This window comes from Dermacentor variabilis, chromosome 11 (genome assembly GCF_050947875.1).
Source record: "Dermacentor variabilis isolate Ectoservices chromosome 11, ASM5094787v1, whole genome shotgun sequence".
NCBI classification, from domain to species: domain Eukaryota; kingdom Metazoa; phylum Arthropoda; class Arachnida; order Ixodida; family Ixodidae; genus Dermacentor; species Dermacentor variabilis.
In genome coordinates, this window is record NC_134578.1 from 92,079,282 (window position 1) to 92,096,807 (window position 17,526).

Below are 17,526 nucleotides of genomic sequence, written 5' to 3' on the forward strand. Positions count from 1 at the left end.
AAATGTGCGACAGTATTAAAGAATACGTCACAGTGTTCCTAAGGAACTTGATATATATGTTATGAATGCCTGCAGGGAATATATCTTCATCTTTTTTATCAAACTAGCAATACAAAGAGCATCAAAAGAACAGAGTTCATAGAAATATAGTCAGCAAACGAGCTGTCGAGACAAACACTGGGAAATGTAGCTGTAAAGAATGACACGAATACATTAACACTTTGCAGCAGTCATCGGAGGGTATTAAAATACCCTTTACATCACACAATTAAATTTAAAACGACTTTTTGTCAATAACTACATTCATAAATTTCCTTGATTATTATCGTAAAGACTTGAGAAACTTGGTAAAATAGGTGAGGTGAACCCCATCTATATATACTGTGGCGAGGAAAGCATATGTCGCCTTGAAGAAGACAAATCCACGTGTCTAAACGTTGGCTGCTGCTTTCACCTTGTTCTCGTTTTGCTCATCGTCTTGAATTTCCATCTCCCGCCTTCCCCATGTTTTCCCTAGATATGTGCCCTAAACTTACAAGTTAAAAATGTGATTAGTGCGTTTTGTTCAGTAATATTATGTTAAAGCTTCCGTTACAACTATAATGTCCTTCTTCCGAATAATGCAGCTCTAGTAGAATTGTGCTATTTATCGGTTACATGCGATTTTTATGGCTTCTCATTGTACAGAAAAAGACACCCGGTAACATACGCCCTTCCTTAAGTGACGTAAGCGCTCCCGCGTATTTCAGAGCTTACGGCTTCCTCGGGCTCACGTACCTTCCACGAGGATAAGGACGTCCTCAATCCGTGTCAGGTATCCAGGATTGATGAGCGGGTAGTCCTCCGGGTCGGCGGATCGTAGCCGGATCCATCCTCGAGACTTTGGCCGCAGCAGCACCGGATACATAGTGAACCCGTCCATGTTCAGGTACGGCCGGTACACACGGTCGAAGAGCTGCGCAAGACGGCAGAAGAAGAGAAGGTACTGTTCTTGAAGCCACGAATATTGCCTACTCACGCTTGATATTTAGCTTACGCTGATGCCGTTTTGCGCTAAAATGTCTGATCGAGGTCTCCCCCCATCGAGCATCGCTACCTGATCTTTAAATTAACGTCAAATTACCGCGCATAGCGTCTTGGAATTGTGCAGTGGTTTACTACGGAAGCCATAGTAGAGGACTCCAGATTAATTTCTGACAAACTTCAATCAATCAGTCCAGCAGTCAATCAATCAAGTCTTAGTTTACATCCACTAAAGGCACGACAAGCGAGCTTCTCTGCGTACTTCAGCGATCGAAATACGACCGAAGCTTCCCAGAATGGCACCTGCGGTCAACCTTTCAAATACAAACACAAGCCTAAAATTATCAACGTTACTTTAAGCCACAATTATCTGCAAATGGAAATAACTCTGAATTGATGTGAATGAACGGAGCAAGAAATAATCAGCTCGATGCGACTACAGTCACGTCAGCATTTGTGCTCGCTCAAAGTGTGAACATTTCTACTTCGCTGAACGTAATGAACTGTAGCGTTTCGGCATAGTGCACAAAGTGTAAACGCCCTCCAGGTGGGAAAAGCCAGAAGCAGGTCGTTACTAGTCAACTCAATACGCTTTTATGAGGAATAAATGGAAAGGTATTACGAGTATGGTGCTATAAGCTTTTATGCAATGACATAAACGAATATCTCCTCGTGGTTTCTGTTTTCGTTGCTGACCTCGTAAGAGTTCACCTAATTTTCAACCGTATCGTTGAGTACTTTCCTAGCTTTAAATGCAGTGCAGGACATCCGGATACTTTACACGTATTGCGGATAGTCGGACTGCAGTTTTTAGGTGCTTAGAAATGTCTTCGACATAGACAAGTTCGAGATGACAGTTTTGAATAGAGCAGGAAGCTGAATAGATTAGAGCAAGCAGAAAATAAAACTGTGCAACAAATAAAAATCGTCGAAACCCAGAATGACGAAGTTTAGATGCGTCAATACATTTTCGATCATACTGTCTAAGCCTTCCTCCTCGACAAAGGTTTACAAGGGGAGTGAGGTTCGAAGTGAGGAACAATGGTCGAGCAACAAATGTCATTGGAGAATTCTATACCGCAACTATTTCTGCACCCCACGGAAGAAGACGCTGCGCTTTCTGAGAATTGATGTGGAGTGTGAATGGAACCACAGTGATCCCTTCTGTGGAAAGCTAGGGAAAACACGGGGAAGGCGGGAGATGGAAATTCAAAACGATGAGCAAAACGAGAACAAGGTGAAAGCAGGAGCGAACGTTTCGACAAGTGGACTTGACTTCTTCAAGGCGACGTATGTTTTCCTCGCCACAGTGTAGCCAACGTTTCGACAAGTGGACTTGTCTTCAAGGCGACATATTCTTTTCTCGCCACAGTTCATAATGTGGCGAGGAAATCATATATCGCCTTGAAGAAGACGAGTCCACTTGTCGAAACGTTTGCTCCTGCTTTCTCCTTGTTCTCGTTTTGCTCGTCTTCTGTGGAAAGGTGCCACTGCCAGCTAAGTACAGTGAGGTAGAGTCAAGGTAGAGTGTTTAGTAGAGAAACCTTCTGGTAATGCGGGGAACGACACACCGAATCGATACTGCACAGCACATACGAACGGCAATCCACGCACCTCGTCTGTCATGCCCATGACGCGACGAATGGTGTGACCTCCGTCGGCGGCTGGAGTGCTCGACACGAAGTGCACTTCGACGTCAGGCCAGTCAGAGTGCCGTGCGTTGTACTTGGTGCGGATGAAGCCGATGCCTTCCACGCCTCCGGGTACAGTCAGGGGACCTGCAGCAGACGGATGTCCTGGAGGATTCAGCCAGCTCGATAGTTGATGAAATATGGCGCCAGAGGAAGCGGTGATTTCTTTGCTCATTCCTTCAGGAAATTTTCATTATTGGGAAGTTCTAGCTTATCTGCTCCAGCACCAGCACCTTTATCTCACTTGTAAATGACGTTCATGTATTTTTTGCACATTTTTAAAGCTTTTCTTGCTTACCCTATCCGATTTGCTGCTGTCTCCTGCTCTAAGTCAGTATGTCGGCTGATATATTTGCGGTTACACATGACAAGGTGCCAAGGGAAAGGAAGTGCTGTCGAGGACCGCAGGAAATTAGGTGCGGTGATGAAATTAGAAGATTTGCTGGGAAAAGTCGTGATTAGATTGCTCAAAACAATGGTAATTGGAGAGAGTTGGCAGAAGGCTTCACCCTGGGGCAGTGAATATAAGAATAGGCTGATGACGATAATTATGACGATAATGCTGTTGATGATAATAACACTATATGGCCAGTGTATGCATGTAGCAATGAACGGGCCCATGTCATATGCTGACCGACAAATGAAGCATTGCAACAAAACGCACTTTTGTTCTGCGTAACAAAGATCCCAATTTCTCACAAAAAAATTTGATTATATAATCTTGGCTCAGAGGCATATATAAAGTACGCCAGTGGGCTAATGTAGTGCAAATTATTCAAGGGATTTTTTGATTTACTTCATTTTCTTTGATTTGGCTAATCGGTATACACCAACGGGCATCTATCCATTCTTGGCCAACCCTCCAGAAAAGGCTGGTATGTCCCACTATGACAAAGCAGGTACAGAATCCTTAAATATAGATACACATGGGTGTATACGCATGTCATCACAATTCTTCCCTCGACAAGCACCTTAGAACATATTCATCCTCATGATATCACTGTGCAGGCCTCTAACGAGGCCGAGGTGCTCTAGGTAATTTTAGAATGTTATGCATTTTTATGTGCTATCATTATTTCACCATGCACCTTAATGCTCATAGTACACGTCTTTTGTCATTGCCATAATCTTATTACACATAGACTTTATACAAATTAGAGCGACCATTTTTAAGGCCCCTTTACAGCCACGTCACATCAACTTCATAGAAGTCATAACTCCACTGCAAACTCATCAACACTGGCTTGGCGCTCTTCGGACATACCTGGCCCTTGCACCAATATACACCACCCATTCATTCATACATCATATTCATCCTCATGATATCGTTGCGCAGGCGTCTTACACTGTCCATTTGATTCGGTGTTCTCGTTTTGGCATTGCTCGTGCGTGGTACAGTGCACAAGCAAACGAACTGCATGAGAGTAAAGGCGGACGAGCCCAAAGAAGAAAAATAAGTTATGCACTGGCACTATAACTTAAAGCTATACCAATTTCCTTACGTCAAATTCACGTAACCACTGACGCAAGCATCGGGCGATGGCTGGCAGCGTTGTTTAAAAGACCACTGAAACTCTTTCCTTATTTATAGGAGGCCACTTTTGCTTGTTTTTGGCTGATTGGCTGACCAGAGGACAGGATTATGCACAGGTGGAGAGGGTTTCGGGGGGAGGGGGAGGCGGGCCGGCCACCACAGTGAAAGTAGATAACCGGATGAGGAGGGCGTTGCCAGCGTCTCCTATTGGTCCGCTTCTTCTTGCTTAGCTTTCCCCGTCTGGCAGAAAATCGCGACGGCGTGCAACGGAAGGTTAAAAATGCCGCCACAACGGATGCTCAGCGAAGAAAATTTGGCAAGGAGATGTCATTTACGCACTTAAAGAGTTCGACAACGTTGAAGTGCCACGCAAACAAATATTTGTTATGCGCAAATAACGCCCACTGCAGGGCAAAGGCCTCTCCCATACTTCTCCGACTACCCCGGTCATGTAATAATTGTGGGCATGTTGTCCCTGCAAACTTCTTAATCTCCTACGCCCACCCAACTTTCTGCCGCCCTCTGCTAAGCTTCCCTTCCCTCGCAATCTAGTCCGTAACCCTTAAGAGGAAGCTTTAGCTCGGGCCCAACTCCGACGCGGCCTATTCAAATACATGTAAAACGCAAAAACGTTTTTATGAGATATCCCCTGGACTGATTTTGATGAAATTTGTCGCATTTGAAAGAGAAAGTTAAATTCTAGTGACTGTTGGAAGCGGAATTTCGATTTAAGGCTTGAATTTTCTTAAAACGATTTTCAAATATTTGACGTTTGAAAAAAATAGAAGCATGAAGTTTATAAATTCATAGCTCTGCATCAAGAACCGATATCGCGGTTCTGTCAACGGCATACATTAGATCATTCAAAGCGGACAAATTCATTATGTCATTTTACATCTTATGTGAATTTGTTACGTTGGTTACGACGGTTTTGCAAAAGTTTTATTTCTCAATTATTAAATTTTTTTATATTCATGTGTAACATATAAATTTTGTCCGCTTTAGATGTACTATTAGATGCAATTCACAGAATTGTATTATCATTTTTAGTGGTTAAGTTACAGAGTTGTAAACTTGATAGTTTCGTTTTTGAAAATTTTCAATTTTTGCCAATTTTTAACAAAAAATTGACAATCTAACTCAAAAATTCGAAACCAACAGTCACTAGATTTTAAGTTTGTCTTTTAAATGCAACAAACCTCGTCAAATTTTGTGCAGTGGTTGCCGAGAAAAACGAATTCTCCTTTTACATGTATTTAGATAGGAGCACTTGAGCTAAAGCTTCCTCTTAAGGACCATCGGTTATCTTCCCTCCTCATTACATGTCCTGCCCATGCACCCCCCCCCCCATTTCTTTTTCTTGAGTTCAACTAAGGTATCATTACCTCGCGTTTTTTTCCTCACCCAATCGGGTCTTTTCTTATCCCTTAACGCTACACCTATCATTCTTCTTTCCATAGCTCGTTGCATCGTCCTCAATTTAAGTAGAACCCTTTGCGTAAGCCTCCTGGTTTCTGCCCCGTACGTCAGTACTGGTAAGACACCACTGTTATATACTTTTCTCTTGAGGGATAATGGCAACCTGCTGTTCATGATCAGAGAATGTCTGCCAAACGCACCCCAGCCCATTCTTATTCTTCTGATTATTTCAGTCTCATGATCCGGATCCGCAGTCACTACCTGTCCTAAGTAGTTGTATTCCCTTACCACTTCCAGTGCCTCACTACCTATCGTAAACTGCTGTTTCCGAGACTGTTAAACATTACTTTAGTTTTCTGCAGATTAATTTTTAGACCCACCCTTCGGCTTTGCCTTTCCAGGTCAGTGAGCATGCATTGCAGTTGGTCCCCTGAGTTACTAAGCAAGGCAATATCATCAGCGAATCGCAAGTTCCTAAGGTATTCTCCATTAACTCTTATCCCCAATTCTTCCCAATCCAGGTCTTTGAATACCTCCTGTAAACACGCTGTGAATAGCATTGGAGAGATCGTATCTCCCAGCCTGACGCCTTTCTTTATTGGGGTTTTGTTGCTTTCTTTATGGAGGACTATGGTGGCTGTGGAGCCGCTATAGATATCTTTCAGTATTTTTACATGTGGCTCGTCTACACCTTGATTCTGCACATTTTATGCATGCTTATGCATGCTTAAAATGCATGCATATGCATGATTAAATGCTTTTATGCATGATTATGCATGCTTAATGCATACACGTCATTTTGACGCGGTGAGTTTTCATGGTTTTGTGATGCCGCGTGACAGAGAGGTGAGGTGGGCGCAGCCCGAGAACTTCTGATCAATTGCGGAGGGCTGATGGTGAAAAATGTGCGTAGAATCAGATACGTTTATTTTTCTTTTGTTCTGTCTAATCATGCATAATCAGTCTGTGCAAGTCATATCAGATGAGAAGCTCTAGCGGTTTTCGTGACGTCACGTGACAGACGAGCGAAGTGGAGTTGGACCAAAAAAATTTTGTCCCATCGTGGAGGGCTGATTGCAGAAATTGAATAGAAATGTTTGGAAGAGCGTTACGTTATACCGCGCCTTGGATCCAACGCACATGACGATATCTGTGTAAAGCGGCTAAGTAAATACCTTACACCTAGCGGCGATGCGTGCGACTGTTTTACTTTCGTCCGATCCAACATATAACAAATTAACATATAACATATAACACCTTTATTGTTTTGAACAATACACAAACCGGCGAGATAGCTCACAGCATTTCAGAGAGAGAGTTCCTTAAATGTTTTTAATGTTTGGGAATGTTCGAAGAACCAGTTGTCATTAGTTTCGCGTCCCCCCTCATATATTGTCCAGAAAAGTCTAATGACGACCGTGCTACCTTGAAACCAAATTAAATTAACTAAAACGTTGAAGCCGGCGTGGCTGTCAGCATAACCTAATATAAAATTGCGGGGGCTGCCTACAGTGGAGGATATGAGCACCCCTAAATAAGAGGACTATGTTCAGGATGTACTCCCAAAGAAGAACAGCTATCGAAGTCAATCAAAGCATGTTCCAAGCTTTCTTTTTTATTTTATTTTAGGGAGACAACGGAAATCTCATACTCATCTTTGTAAGGGTTCGCACAACCTCGATTATGCACGAGATGAGATCGACGGGAGGCCATCGACTTTCGCCAGCGAAATATGATGGCTAGCTTCGGCTCACGCCACTCGTGCCGTTTTCAGTGCAATCGCGCGATACGGCACATTTATCTGGGAGCCACGCATGCGCAGGCGAACGTTCGACTGGGACGAACGCGACGCGAGTGAGCGCCAGCGCTGCGGATATCAGCGGTGGCGCGCGATGCGATTCCACCGATCAGCGTGCGCCAGCTGACGGCGAAGAGCGGGCCAGTTCAGTTCAGGCGCCATTTTGTAGCAGGTGGCTACGACGGAAGCGGTGTCTCTGCGCGTAGTGTAGAAAACTACTTTTGCCGCGGGAATCCAGTAGCTCGTCAGTTGGCGAAAACATCGCGAGTGATCATCGTCGCTAGCCTTCAGCTCCGACGAGAGCAGGCACAGAAGGTGAACAACTTTCATCATCGATGTAGCGGCGTCCTACGATGATGAGGTATAAAGCTGTGTCACTGGTTTATACATTTGATGCTCCAACTTTCGTTTGCTTTGTTTGTTTTCAGTTTCGAAGACGCTACAGGCTAAGCCTAAGCATACATGCATGGTGCTGACAGCGCAGTCCTCATTCAGTACCTCATCTTAGTGCCCCAAGAATCATTCGAATGGAAAGAATCATTCGTCACTTCACATTCCACACACTTGTCGTCAACAAAATTCTTGGCCTTGGTCACGTTGGTGATAATCACGGCTAGCGAGTGACAAGAGGCCTCTCTAATAAACAATCGTCTTGTGAACTTCGAGTTCGGCATGTCTCTCGCAGAAGGCAAACACGCGTTAGGTGGCTCGCGCGTTCGTCCGGCATGTACGTAGCAAAACGTGAAACTCGGCCGGTATTTGGCGTAATCTGTGCTGCACTGCTTTATTGGCAGCGTGGTGATTAGCCAAGGTACCACTACATAACGTTAGCTTCCGGTTTACAGTTCGTTCGGCGCAGAGCAGTGCATACACATAACAGCTAAGCAGGAACACGGGTATCCGTATAGTGCAAGTAAGCACCATCCTCGGGCCAGCACAGGAAGGCAGAACCATGGCCTGACTCCACCACTGAGCCGATTGAGCAGAGCGTTTAACGGTGCATCCACTTCGCTTATTCTCTTTTGCAGCCAAACGTTTTCCACGTCTCTGGAAAGCTGCAACCACTCGCGCGCGGACAGTGAATGCACCGTTGAGAGCGGTACACTCCACGGCAGATGTGGTGGCGCCAACGGCGTGAATGGCCTCGGAGATGGTCCCGGAATTAACCGCGCCATGTCGCTTAGAAGTCCCGGATGACTGCGATGCCCTTCGTTGATTTTTAGTGACCTGCAATGCACAGTGCGATGACTGCCTTCTCGGTACTAGTAGGGCCCTGTTCCGGAAGGATACGAGGACACTTCGTGTAGATAGCTTTCAAACGGCGCTCACAGTTTAGGCTGAATGACGGTGAATCTTGGCCACATAGACTTTACGGGGGTGGTCGCCGTAGCGCTGCTAGGCGGCTTCTGCTCGAGCGTGTCAATGCTATAGGAATAATGCTCGTGGTACGTGGTCGCCAAGGCGTTCTTTGAGGTTTGGTGTTATTCGCAGCCGAGCAGCGAGGCCGTGGTCGATGAGGGTGTATGAGAGGTTTCAGAAAAGCTGTCGGCCAGGCGTGGGACCGTTCAAACCAATTGGTTAAATCAGTCTGTGATTTCCCTAGCAGTGTTTCACAATTCCAGAGTTTTTCGGTGAGGATTGTTTTCAGTTGACCTCCCCGCGGATGCTTTGGCGGCTCCTGACCAACGCAACGTTATCGTCAGTTGTCCATGAGTAAACATCCCCTCTACGGAGCCAGCTAGTGTCATTCCTCACGCGAAACACGATGGCTTCTGAAGGCACCAACCACGGTGGTTGCAGTACGCGGAAGCTCTAGCGGTATTTTGCGCGTCCGCACCATTTTCGTTCTTCTTGCAGCGGCACAAATCTTTATTGTGAGCGCTTCTGCGTAATTATGATTCAGGCTGTCCCTTTAAAACTCGACTTCCTTTTAACCAAGCAAGTTTAAAATAAAAAAAAATTGGCTGGGGCTTAGCTAAGGTTTAGCCTGGATGTCTCGAAGCGAAAAGGTTCGGTGATGCTTATGGTTTAGCTTATGGTTATGCTTTATGATTTAGCCTATGGTTATGCTTACGGTTTCACTTATGGATATGCTTTGGTTAGCTTATGGTTATGCTATACGTGTACCTTGTGTAGTTATGCAAATTGCTTATCAATGATATATACCACACGTTATGCAGGATTCTTAAACTTCTTTATTCATCATTGTTGGGCACATTGTCTTGCGATTTCTGTACAGCCATAAACACAGCTCTCTGTATCGGTAGCATCACTCCCTTCGCCTTCCATGTTGAATGCGCACGCCTATTCTCTGGCAAGCGGTTATATAGTCGGCCTCCGCGATAAACACGCGCTTGCGGCGAACGTCAAACAATGACGCATAGCGCGCGGCAGTGGCCACCTGCGCCGACTCCGAACACGCTTACGGAACCAATCCACCTCTTTCATGTTCCTGTGCTACCCTCTGACACACGCCGCTGGAAACGTTTTGGAAGGGTGCCGGTGATTTCGCCGGTTGATTTGTGTACCTGCGCCCATGTTGAGTGTACGTCGGTTGTGCGTTTCGTGGATCGCGACTGATTATTAATGGTTTCTCCGGGGCAGCATGTCGTTCACCCATCAACTATACTGGGTGAACAGGCCTGAGTGCGCTGTCTTGGTAACAGTGCTGCCGATAAAGGCCCGTGGAGTTCCATCTGCCGACGCGGCTGCCTTAGAGTTCGTTGTCGCTGGTGTCTGCGCTTGGACATCGCTTTCTGTATTCCCTTTACACATTTACTAAACATTTCGCATATGCAAGAAGCCTTCGAGCGCAGCCTTCCACGTCGGATTTGGCCAAAGCGGTGCATTTGTTTACATGTACATCTACAGCTTCAGATCGCTGTTAGCTTCGGATACTGTAGAAACGGCGCATGGCCGATTCTCAAGACGTAAATATCTGCGCAAGTTAGCCATATTGTTCCACCCTGAGGCCAGTCAATATAAGCAGCCGAGCCACTTAAACAACTGCAATTGTGATCCAGACACGCACATATATTACGGGCTGTTACTACTGACTGTCGCTTTTGTTCAACTTCATCATACTTACTGTTTGCTTGTACCATAAAGTGCTATTAGGGAAAACTGTGCTCGGCATAAGCCTCACTTATAGGCCGTGTAGTTGACTCGCGAAAACGCAGATGCCATCGCTGACACCTTTGGTAACTGAGCGAGATTATCCTGCTGTACCGTATGCACTGTCTCTTATTTCTTGTTTGACGCAGAGGTAAAAAGCCCTTCTCTCAAATAAAAAAAAAAGAAATGTGTCAGCATAACGACACACGCAGACCCACCATCTACGCGAATGCGACCGGCAGCGTCGGGAATGGTGAGCAATGTACAAGATGTTGGCACAGCGTTGTGTCGCCGCTTGCCGCTTATTCTGTACGTGCCGTGCGAAGTGTAAAGTAGTTGTCGAATCCCGCAACTGAACTATAAAAGCGATTTCCTTCGTCCTGACTGCTTATTTTTTTAAGTTCAGGTCCATCGATAGAGGGCGCGCCAATTCGACGGGGTGACGCCCAACACAACCTTCGCTAAATAGGATCAACATTCGCTCAAACTTCACGTGCACGGCTTGAAAGGATTGAGGCTTATGCATTTCAACTTCGAAGGCATGTCGACGCATTTTGAGCTCAAATAATTATATATACACGTGAATGAGCTGCAGCTATCGCGTTGTCGGTTCGACGGCTGATCGCGTAGGGTTCCGTCAAGCTGTCATGGTCGGCACGCCGATTTTGTCGGTGCCGTCGACAAGAAAGCCCGTCGCGCTGTATGGCAACTCGCACCCATCTGTTGCGTCGTTGTCAGCCTATTATGATCGAATGGTCTCAGTGACACAGTGCTGAATAGTCCTCGAGTCGCCGGCGTCAGCGTCTTGTTGGTCTCGTATCGGCCCAGTGTTACCACGCCTTAAAAGAGTACGTCAAGTCAGGCATGCGCTGCCACCACCAGGTTGACTCTGCAAGAAGACTGCGTGAGCAATGTGTTTTTGAAGTGTTGCCCAAGTGTAACGCAGGGATTTATCGACAAATTTGACAGCCGTCAGTGCGGGCGGTAACTACGTGGTTCACGGCGCAGACCGGACGAAGCCCTGGCCCTTTTCTGCTTTAAAGCGGAGTTGGTCTTGCGCTACGCACGTTTTCGGCACCCCATGACGTCGAGCTGCCAGCAGAGTTTCAACGCGGAGCACAGCACAGGTGTTCGTTGCAGTGAGCGTCCATGCGCTTCTTTCTTTCTTATTCTTTTTTTTTTGGGGGGGGGGGGTACTTTCTCCCGATATTTGGCCGCGCGGCCACGCGCGCGACCCTTCCAAAACATTTCGCGACTAATCCGCTAGGGCAGGGCGCATGCGCCGTCGCGCCGTGAAAAAAAGGCGGATTCCAACATACGCCGGTTCGTGCGAAGCGTGGTGTTCACTAGCGTAGTGAAGCTTTTCGCTTCAAAACTTACCGACCGCCCTCGCAAATTATTACCAGCACAGGTGAAGCCAGCGCGTCTCCCCTATACTTCGCGTCTGAAAGGCACCCGCACTATAGGGAGTCCACTCACAGCTCAACCATGTTTCTGCAGTTATTAGTAATATTCTAGGTCAATCGCAAAATAACATATTGCTATTTCGGGCTAAAATATTGCCTTTGAATGAGTAGCGATATCGTGATTCGCCACACTTTTCTTCGAAACGCTCAAGTTTGGTGCTAAAACCAGTAACACAAGCATGCACATCAATAACTTCTCTGTCGTAACATTAGCTGTCTTCAACGAGGTAGAAATAAAGCTGTTTCCCGTCTTTTTCAAGGTGTTTGAGGTTCTGAAATGTATTACCAGACGAATCAAATAGTGTGTATAAGGGCTTTAGGGTGACGGCAATGGCATTACTGATAATACAGCGAAGCTTTTAGTGCAACTACAAGCGCTCAAAAATAGTGTGTGCGTTTCTTCACGGTGTGCTGACCTAACTGCAGTATTGGCCGTGTTCGTATTTGGAGGAACTATGGGGCATGCTCAGGTGATATGCAAGTAAATATTGAAGCGTGTGGGCTGTTCAGCCCTACATGAATATTTGTAAACCTCCACATTCTGAATATTTAGAGGTTTGTTACGTGAGGCTTACAAAGTTTTGCCGCTGCCCTGGGAGGTCCAAAACAGCAACGGTTTCATATTTGAAGAAAATAGTGGTTGTGCTGTTGGTGACGTGTACCCAAAGTATGAAGTGTGTAGGTTAATTACGTGCTTTAGGAATATTTACTGTGTATTCGTTCTCTCGCAAGTTTCTTGTGTTATACAAGTTGTATACTTCATTTTTTTCGGTCTCCTCAGTTAACTAAGATATGTAGGTCGCCTATCTTTCGTTGAAGTATCAAGCATGTTGTGGGTGACGTAAGATAGCTGCTTATTCTTTGGAGTTTATAATAGCCTTTCTAGAAAGTTATTTACTTAGGCATTCTAGGGCTATATATGGCCGTTGCCGCAATGCTTCCCAGAGTCGTAAAAGAACACTACAAGAGGAGTTCACATTCAGTGAAAATGGCGACATCTTCAGGGTACTGTAAGGTGAAAACGTGGTCTGTCGAAGCTAACTTGGATATTTCAAAGCGATAACTCAACTTTCGTTTCATCCCCCCATTTCATATGTTGTACGAGATTCACTTGCATTTCTGCGGCATCCTGAGTGAACAAAGCAAGGCACGTTGCTTATATTTGGCTAATACAAGGGGCAGTTGTGGGTAATGTGCAGGTAGTAAAGACCTTTGCTGTAATTACGTATGCAAGCGCGCAAGGGCGTTATGAGTTTATTTGCGAACAGTATAAAATTTAGCCAGCTGCCCTTGGAGAAATAGGAATGTCATCTAAATCTACATTCGTCAAAATGGGGGGAAGGTTATGGCATAACAGCATGTAAAATAAATGTGTGCGGCTGAATTGAAGCTTCCGTAAAAGAAAGTCATGCTTTCGCCAGAAAGGCAAAGCATAGATTGCAACAGCAAATTAGTAAGGATAGCAGTTTTATAGGCTGTATAAAGTGTAAACAATCGCTTACTAACCAAATTAACAAGCACGCTGTCATGCACGCTCAAGGAAACATGAAGAAATCTCACTCGATGGCCGTGGGGTCTCGCTGTCAGAACGCTGGAGTGAGGAAGCGGGGCAGCAGTAGCGAGCGGGAATTGATCTTCGTGCAGCCTCTCGTTTCAGCGCGAAGCAAGGAGCGAAACCAGAGCTCACACGCGGCCCCGCCATAGGCAGCAGCCGCCAGATCAGAACACCCCCTCCCTCCCTATACCTTGCGCGCGTCGGCAGATCGCTTTCAAGATAGGGCCCGGAGCCGCGTCATACTAAACGTCATACGCAACAGCTGCCGGAGTAGAACGCCGCCCCCCACCCAACTCCCCTCCCCCAGGAGCCTTGCGAGCGACGGAGGACGGCGCGCTTCCTCCCTGCTTCCCTCCTTTGTGCGCGTGGTTGAGCCGCCATCAGTCAGCTCAAAATCGAACGCTTTCATCCGCACACGCAGTCTACGGTGCGCGGCGACGATGTTGTCACCCTTGGAGCTCATGCGGAACATCGTGGGGCCGCCGTCGCCCACACCGACGACTATGGGATAAATGCGCCTTGAATAATCATAATAACGGAACATGGTGTTTCTCGTGCCATTGACAGGCTTCCTCATAAAACGAGCCCAGGTCCTGACGGTATAAGCGCTAAACTTCTAAAATTAACCTCGCACTACTCTTCAGTTTTGTTATCTCTAATATTTCAGCAATCACTCGATACAGGGTGCTTACCGGAAGATTGGAAAACAGCATTAGTGATACCGGTATTTAAATCAGGTAATACAGCAGACCCTAATAATTACAGACCTATATCACTGACATCTATCTGCTGCAAATTACTGGAATACATCCTATACTCTCACATTATAGCCTATCTTAACGATAATAACCTGCTCCTCAATAACCAACATGGCTTTCGCCAAAATCGCTCATGTCAGACGCAACTTTATGAACTCGTAACAGATATTCACATTTCTTTGCACAGATTGATTAGTACAGACGCCATTTTTATTGACTTTTCTAAAGCTTTCGACCGAGTACCTCATAATCGACTAAAACTGAAAGTTAGTAACCTACAGCTTAACTACAACACGACGCGATGGATTGAGGAGTTCCTAACGAACCGATTTCAAGTAATCAGTCTCGACAACTGCTTTTCTAACCGCACTCACGTCACTTCGGGAGTTCCTCAAGGATCCGTCCTTGGGCCACTGCTATTTTTAATATACATAAATGACATCGCAACTAATATTACCTCACACATACGTCTCTTCGCAGATGACTGCGTCTTATATAATGAAATAAGCTGCCCTGCCGACATCTCTGTGTTGCAGTCTGATTTAACAAAACTAACTGGCTGGTGTGACACATGGCAGATGGAAATTAACATAGCCAAAACTAAACACGTAAAATTTGCTTCGATACCTCAACCTACCTCTGACCAATATGCAATACGCGGTATTACTGTTGACTCAGTATCTTCAATCAAGTACTTGGGTGTCCTGTTTACCTCCAATTTAAGCTGGAATGCGCACATTGAACACATCACCACAAAAGCATGCAAAAAACTTGGTTACCTGAAACGTCACTTACACCTTGCTAACACAGATACCAGACTTCGAGCATACAGTACTCTTATCAGGCCTTCTTTAGAATATGCGTCAATAATTTGGCACCCCCATCAGTCTAATCTCACGAACCTACTCGAATCAGTTCAAAATAAAGCTGCGCGGTTCATCTTAACTTCATACTCGCGATATCAAAGTGTGTCCGCCTTAAAGAAATTACTTAATCTCCCTTCACTTGGCATGCGCAGGAAATTATCACGGTTGACCTTCTTCCATAGCCTTTACCACAGCAACACTGCATTCGCTCGAGCCCATATTCTTCCCGCTCCCCACATCTCTACCCGCACAGACCATGTTCATAAAGTAAAACCTATATTTGCCAGGACTAACGCTTATCAAAATTCGCCTCTCGTTTTATCTATTGCCGAATGGAACTCGCTACCTGCAAACATTGTCTCGCTTACGGAATCATCATCATTTCATGCAGCACTACTAACCTGTTTAGAGTGTGTCAACCTGTCAGAACCCACATTTTCTTGAATATTTACTTAAACAGCGTTTTAAAGTGCCTGGCATTGTGTAAAATTCACTCCGTTTCATCTGCTATGTACCTGTGTCGGCTGTTTACCTAAACGTTTATTTGATTTGAGTACCCATCGTGTTCCGATGGGTACTGATTGTTCTAGGTTCTTATGCGTGTTTCACACTACTAAACATTGTATAAATTTCGTTACCCTTTTCTTTCTTTCTTTCTTTTTTTTTTGTTTGCTTCTGCTAGATGTTTTTTATGGTTCCTAATGCCTTCATATATTTACATTGTACAGATTTCACTCATGCTTGAACTTTTTCGTCCCCCCCTATGTAATGCCCTAATGGGCCCTTAGGGTACTCAAATAAATAAATAAATAAAATAAAAATGTCCGTATATTAGCTATCTCCATAAAATAAGGAAGCTAAAATAGCAGTACTTCGCAAAAGGTGACTCATTTACAGCAATAGTAAGGTAGTAGATAACGATACAAAGTAAAATTTCTAGTTATATCTGCTGTATGAACTGCAGTAACATACGCTTACTAATTAAATTAAAAAGTATGGTGTCACGCGCGCACAGGTAAGCAGTTACAGGTCTCACTCGATGGTCGTGAGCAGTCACAGTCACAACGCTTGCATGATGAAGACCGCCGGTAGCGGGGAGCGAAAGCTTTCTGCTGCCTCTCACTGCACTGCGTTTCAAAAGTTGAGACTAAGTCCAACACTAGGTGCGCGAGAAGACAGCGTGCATAAAGCCACCAGCCATGCCTCCACCAGCCATCAGTCTTTGCACTTGGCGCATGTGAACTCCCAGATACTCCGTGCGGGAACCAAAAATTTTATCAGTTAATTTAAGAGACAGGAAGACAGCGCTGTGAGTCAGAGAGAGAACAGGGATAGTCGATATTCTAGTTGACATTAAAAGAAAATGGAGCTCAGCAGGCCATGCAATGTGCAGTGTAGAGATCCGGTGGACCATTGTAGTTACAGAATGGGCGCCAAGGGCAGGGAAGCGCAGTCGAGGTCGGCAGAAAATTGAGTGTAGTGATGAAATTAGGAAATTCGTTAACAGAATTTCGACTGAGCTATAGCGATAGACAGGGGTAATTGGAGACCTTTCTTCTGCATTGAAAATAAAATAAGCTGATGGTGCATATGATTATTTTTACAGAACCAGAATAATCATTAATCAGAAATGTATCTGCAATTTTCACAATACACTGGTCTAGTAAAGGGTGCACAAAATAACCTGGGGAGTATACAACATAGGCCAATCAACATGAAAAAATTATATGAATCAGAGTTTTCAAAAGCATTGTATGGTCCAAAGGCGAGTTCGTCATGAAAGGGACAGAATATATATATATATATACATAGGCAGGGAAATAAAAATGAAGATAGTGCGGCGCGAAAAAAAAAAACAGGAAGGAAAGTGAAAAAAGAACAAGAAGAAGAAAAAGAATATGAGGAGAGCCGCGAGTTACAAAGATTACCCGTTGGCAACAGGGTTATCACTGAGCATTCGTGGAATCACGCCCCTCATCATGGTCGCTGTTCAAGTGTTTGGCACGTTCCCCAAGACGAGTGTCACGTGGCAACACCACCTATATAGCATAAGGCCAGTTCACTCAAGTCTATGACGTCATGCTAACTAGCCCGAAATTTCCATTACCAAGGTTTGCGTTACAAAATCGGGGACGTCGAAATCACTGTTGCTTACTCAGGAGCATCCTCATTAGATTCTATAGTAATCGGTCCAGGTAGCCTGACGTCACAGATCCGAATGAAAAGGCCTTGCGCTATGTAGGAGGTATTGCATGGGGCCAGGAATGAGAAGCGGAAGAAAATGAATTCGTAGACGAACACG

The 17,526-nt window shown here is 45.2% G+C and overlaps 1 protein-coding gene across 1 annotated transcript in view; it reads right to left on the bottom strand.

Moving 5' to 3' along the window:
- LOC142563858 (L-sorbose 1-dehydrogenase-like) overlaps positions 1 to 17,526 on the bottom strand; it is a 59,929-nt gene that overhangs the window by 7,039 nt on the left and 35,364 nt on the right. The window contains exons 9-10 of the mRNA XM_075674530.1: positions 2,638 to 2,801; positions 778 to 955 (exon numbers count right to left, since the gene is read on the bottom strand). Coding sequence (XP_075530645.1) covers positions 778 to 955; positions 2,638 to 2,801 — 342 coding nt within the window. The remainder of the gene's footprint in view (positions 1 to 777; positions 956 to 2,637; positions 2,802 to 17,526) is intronic.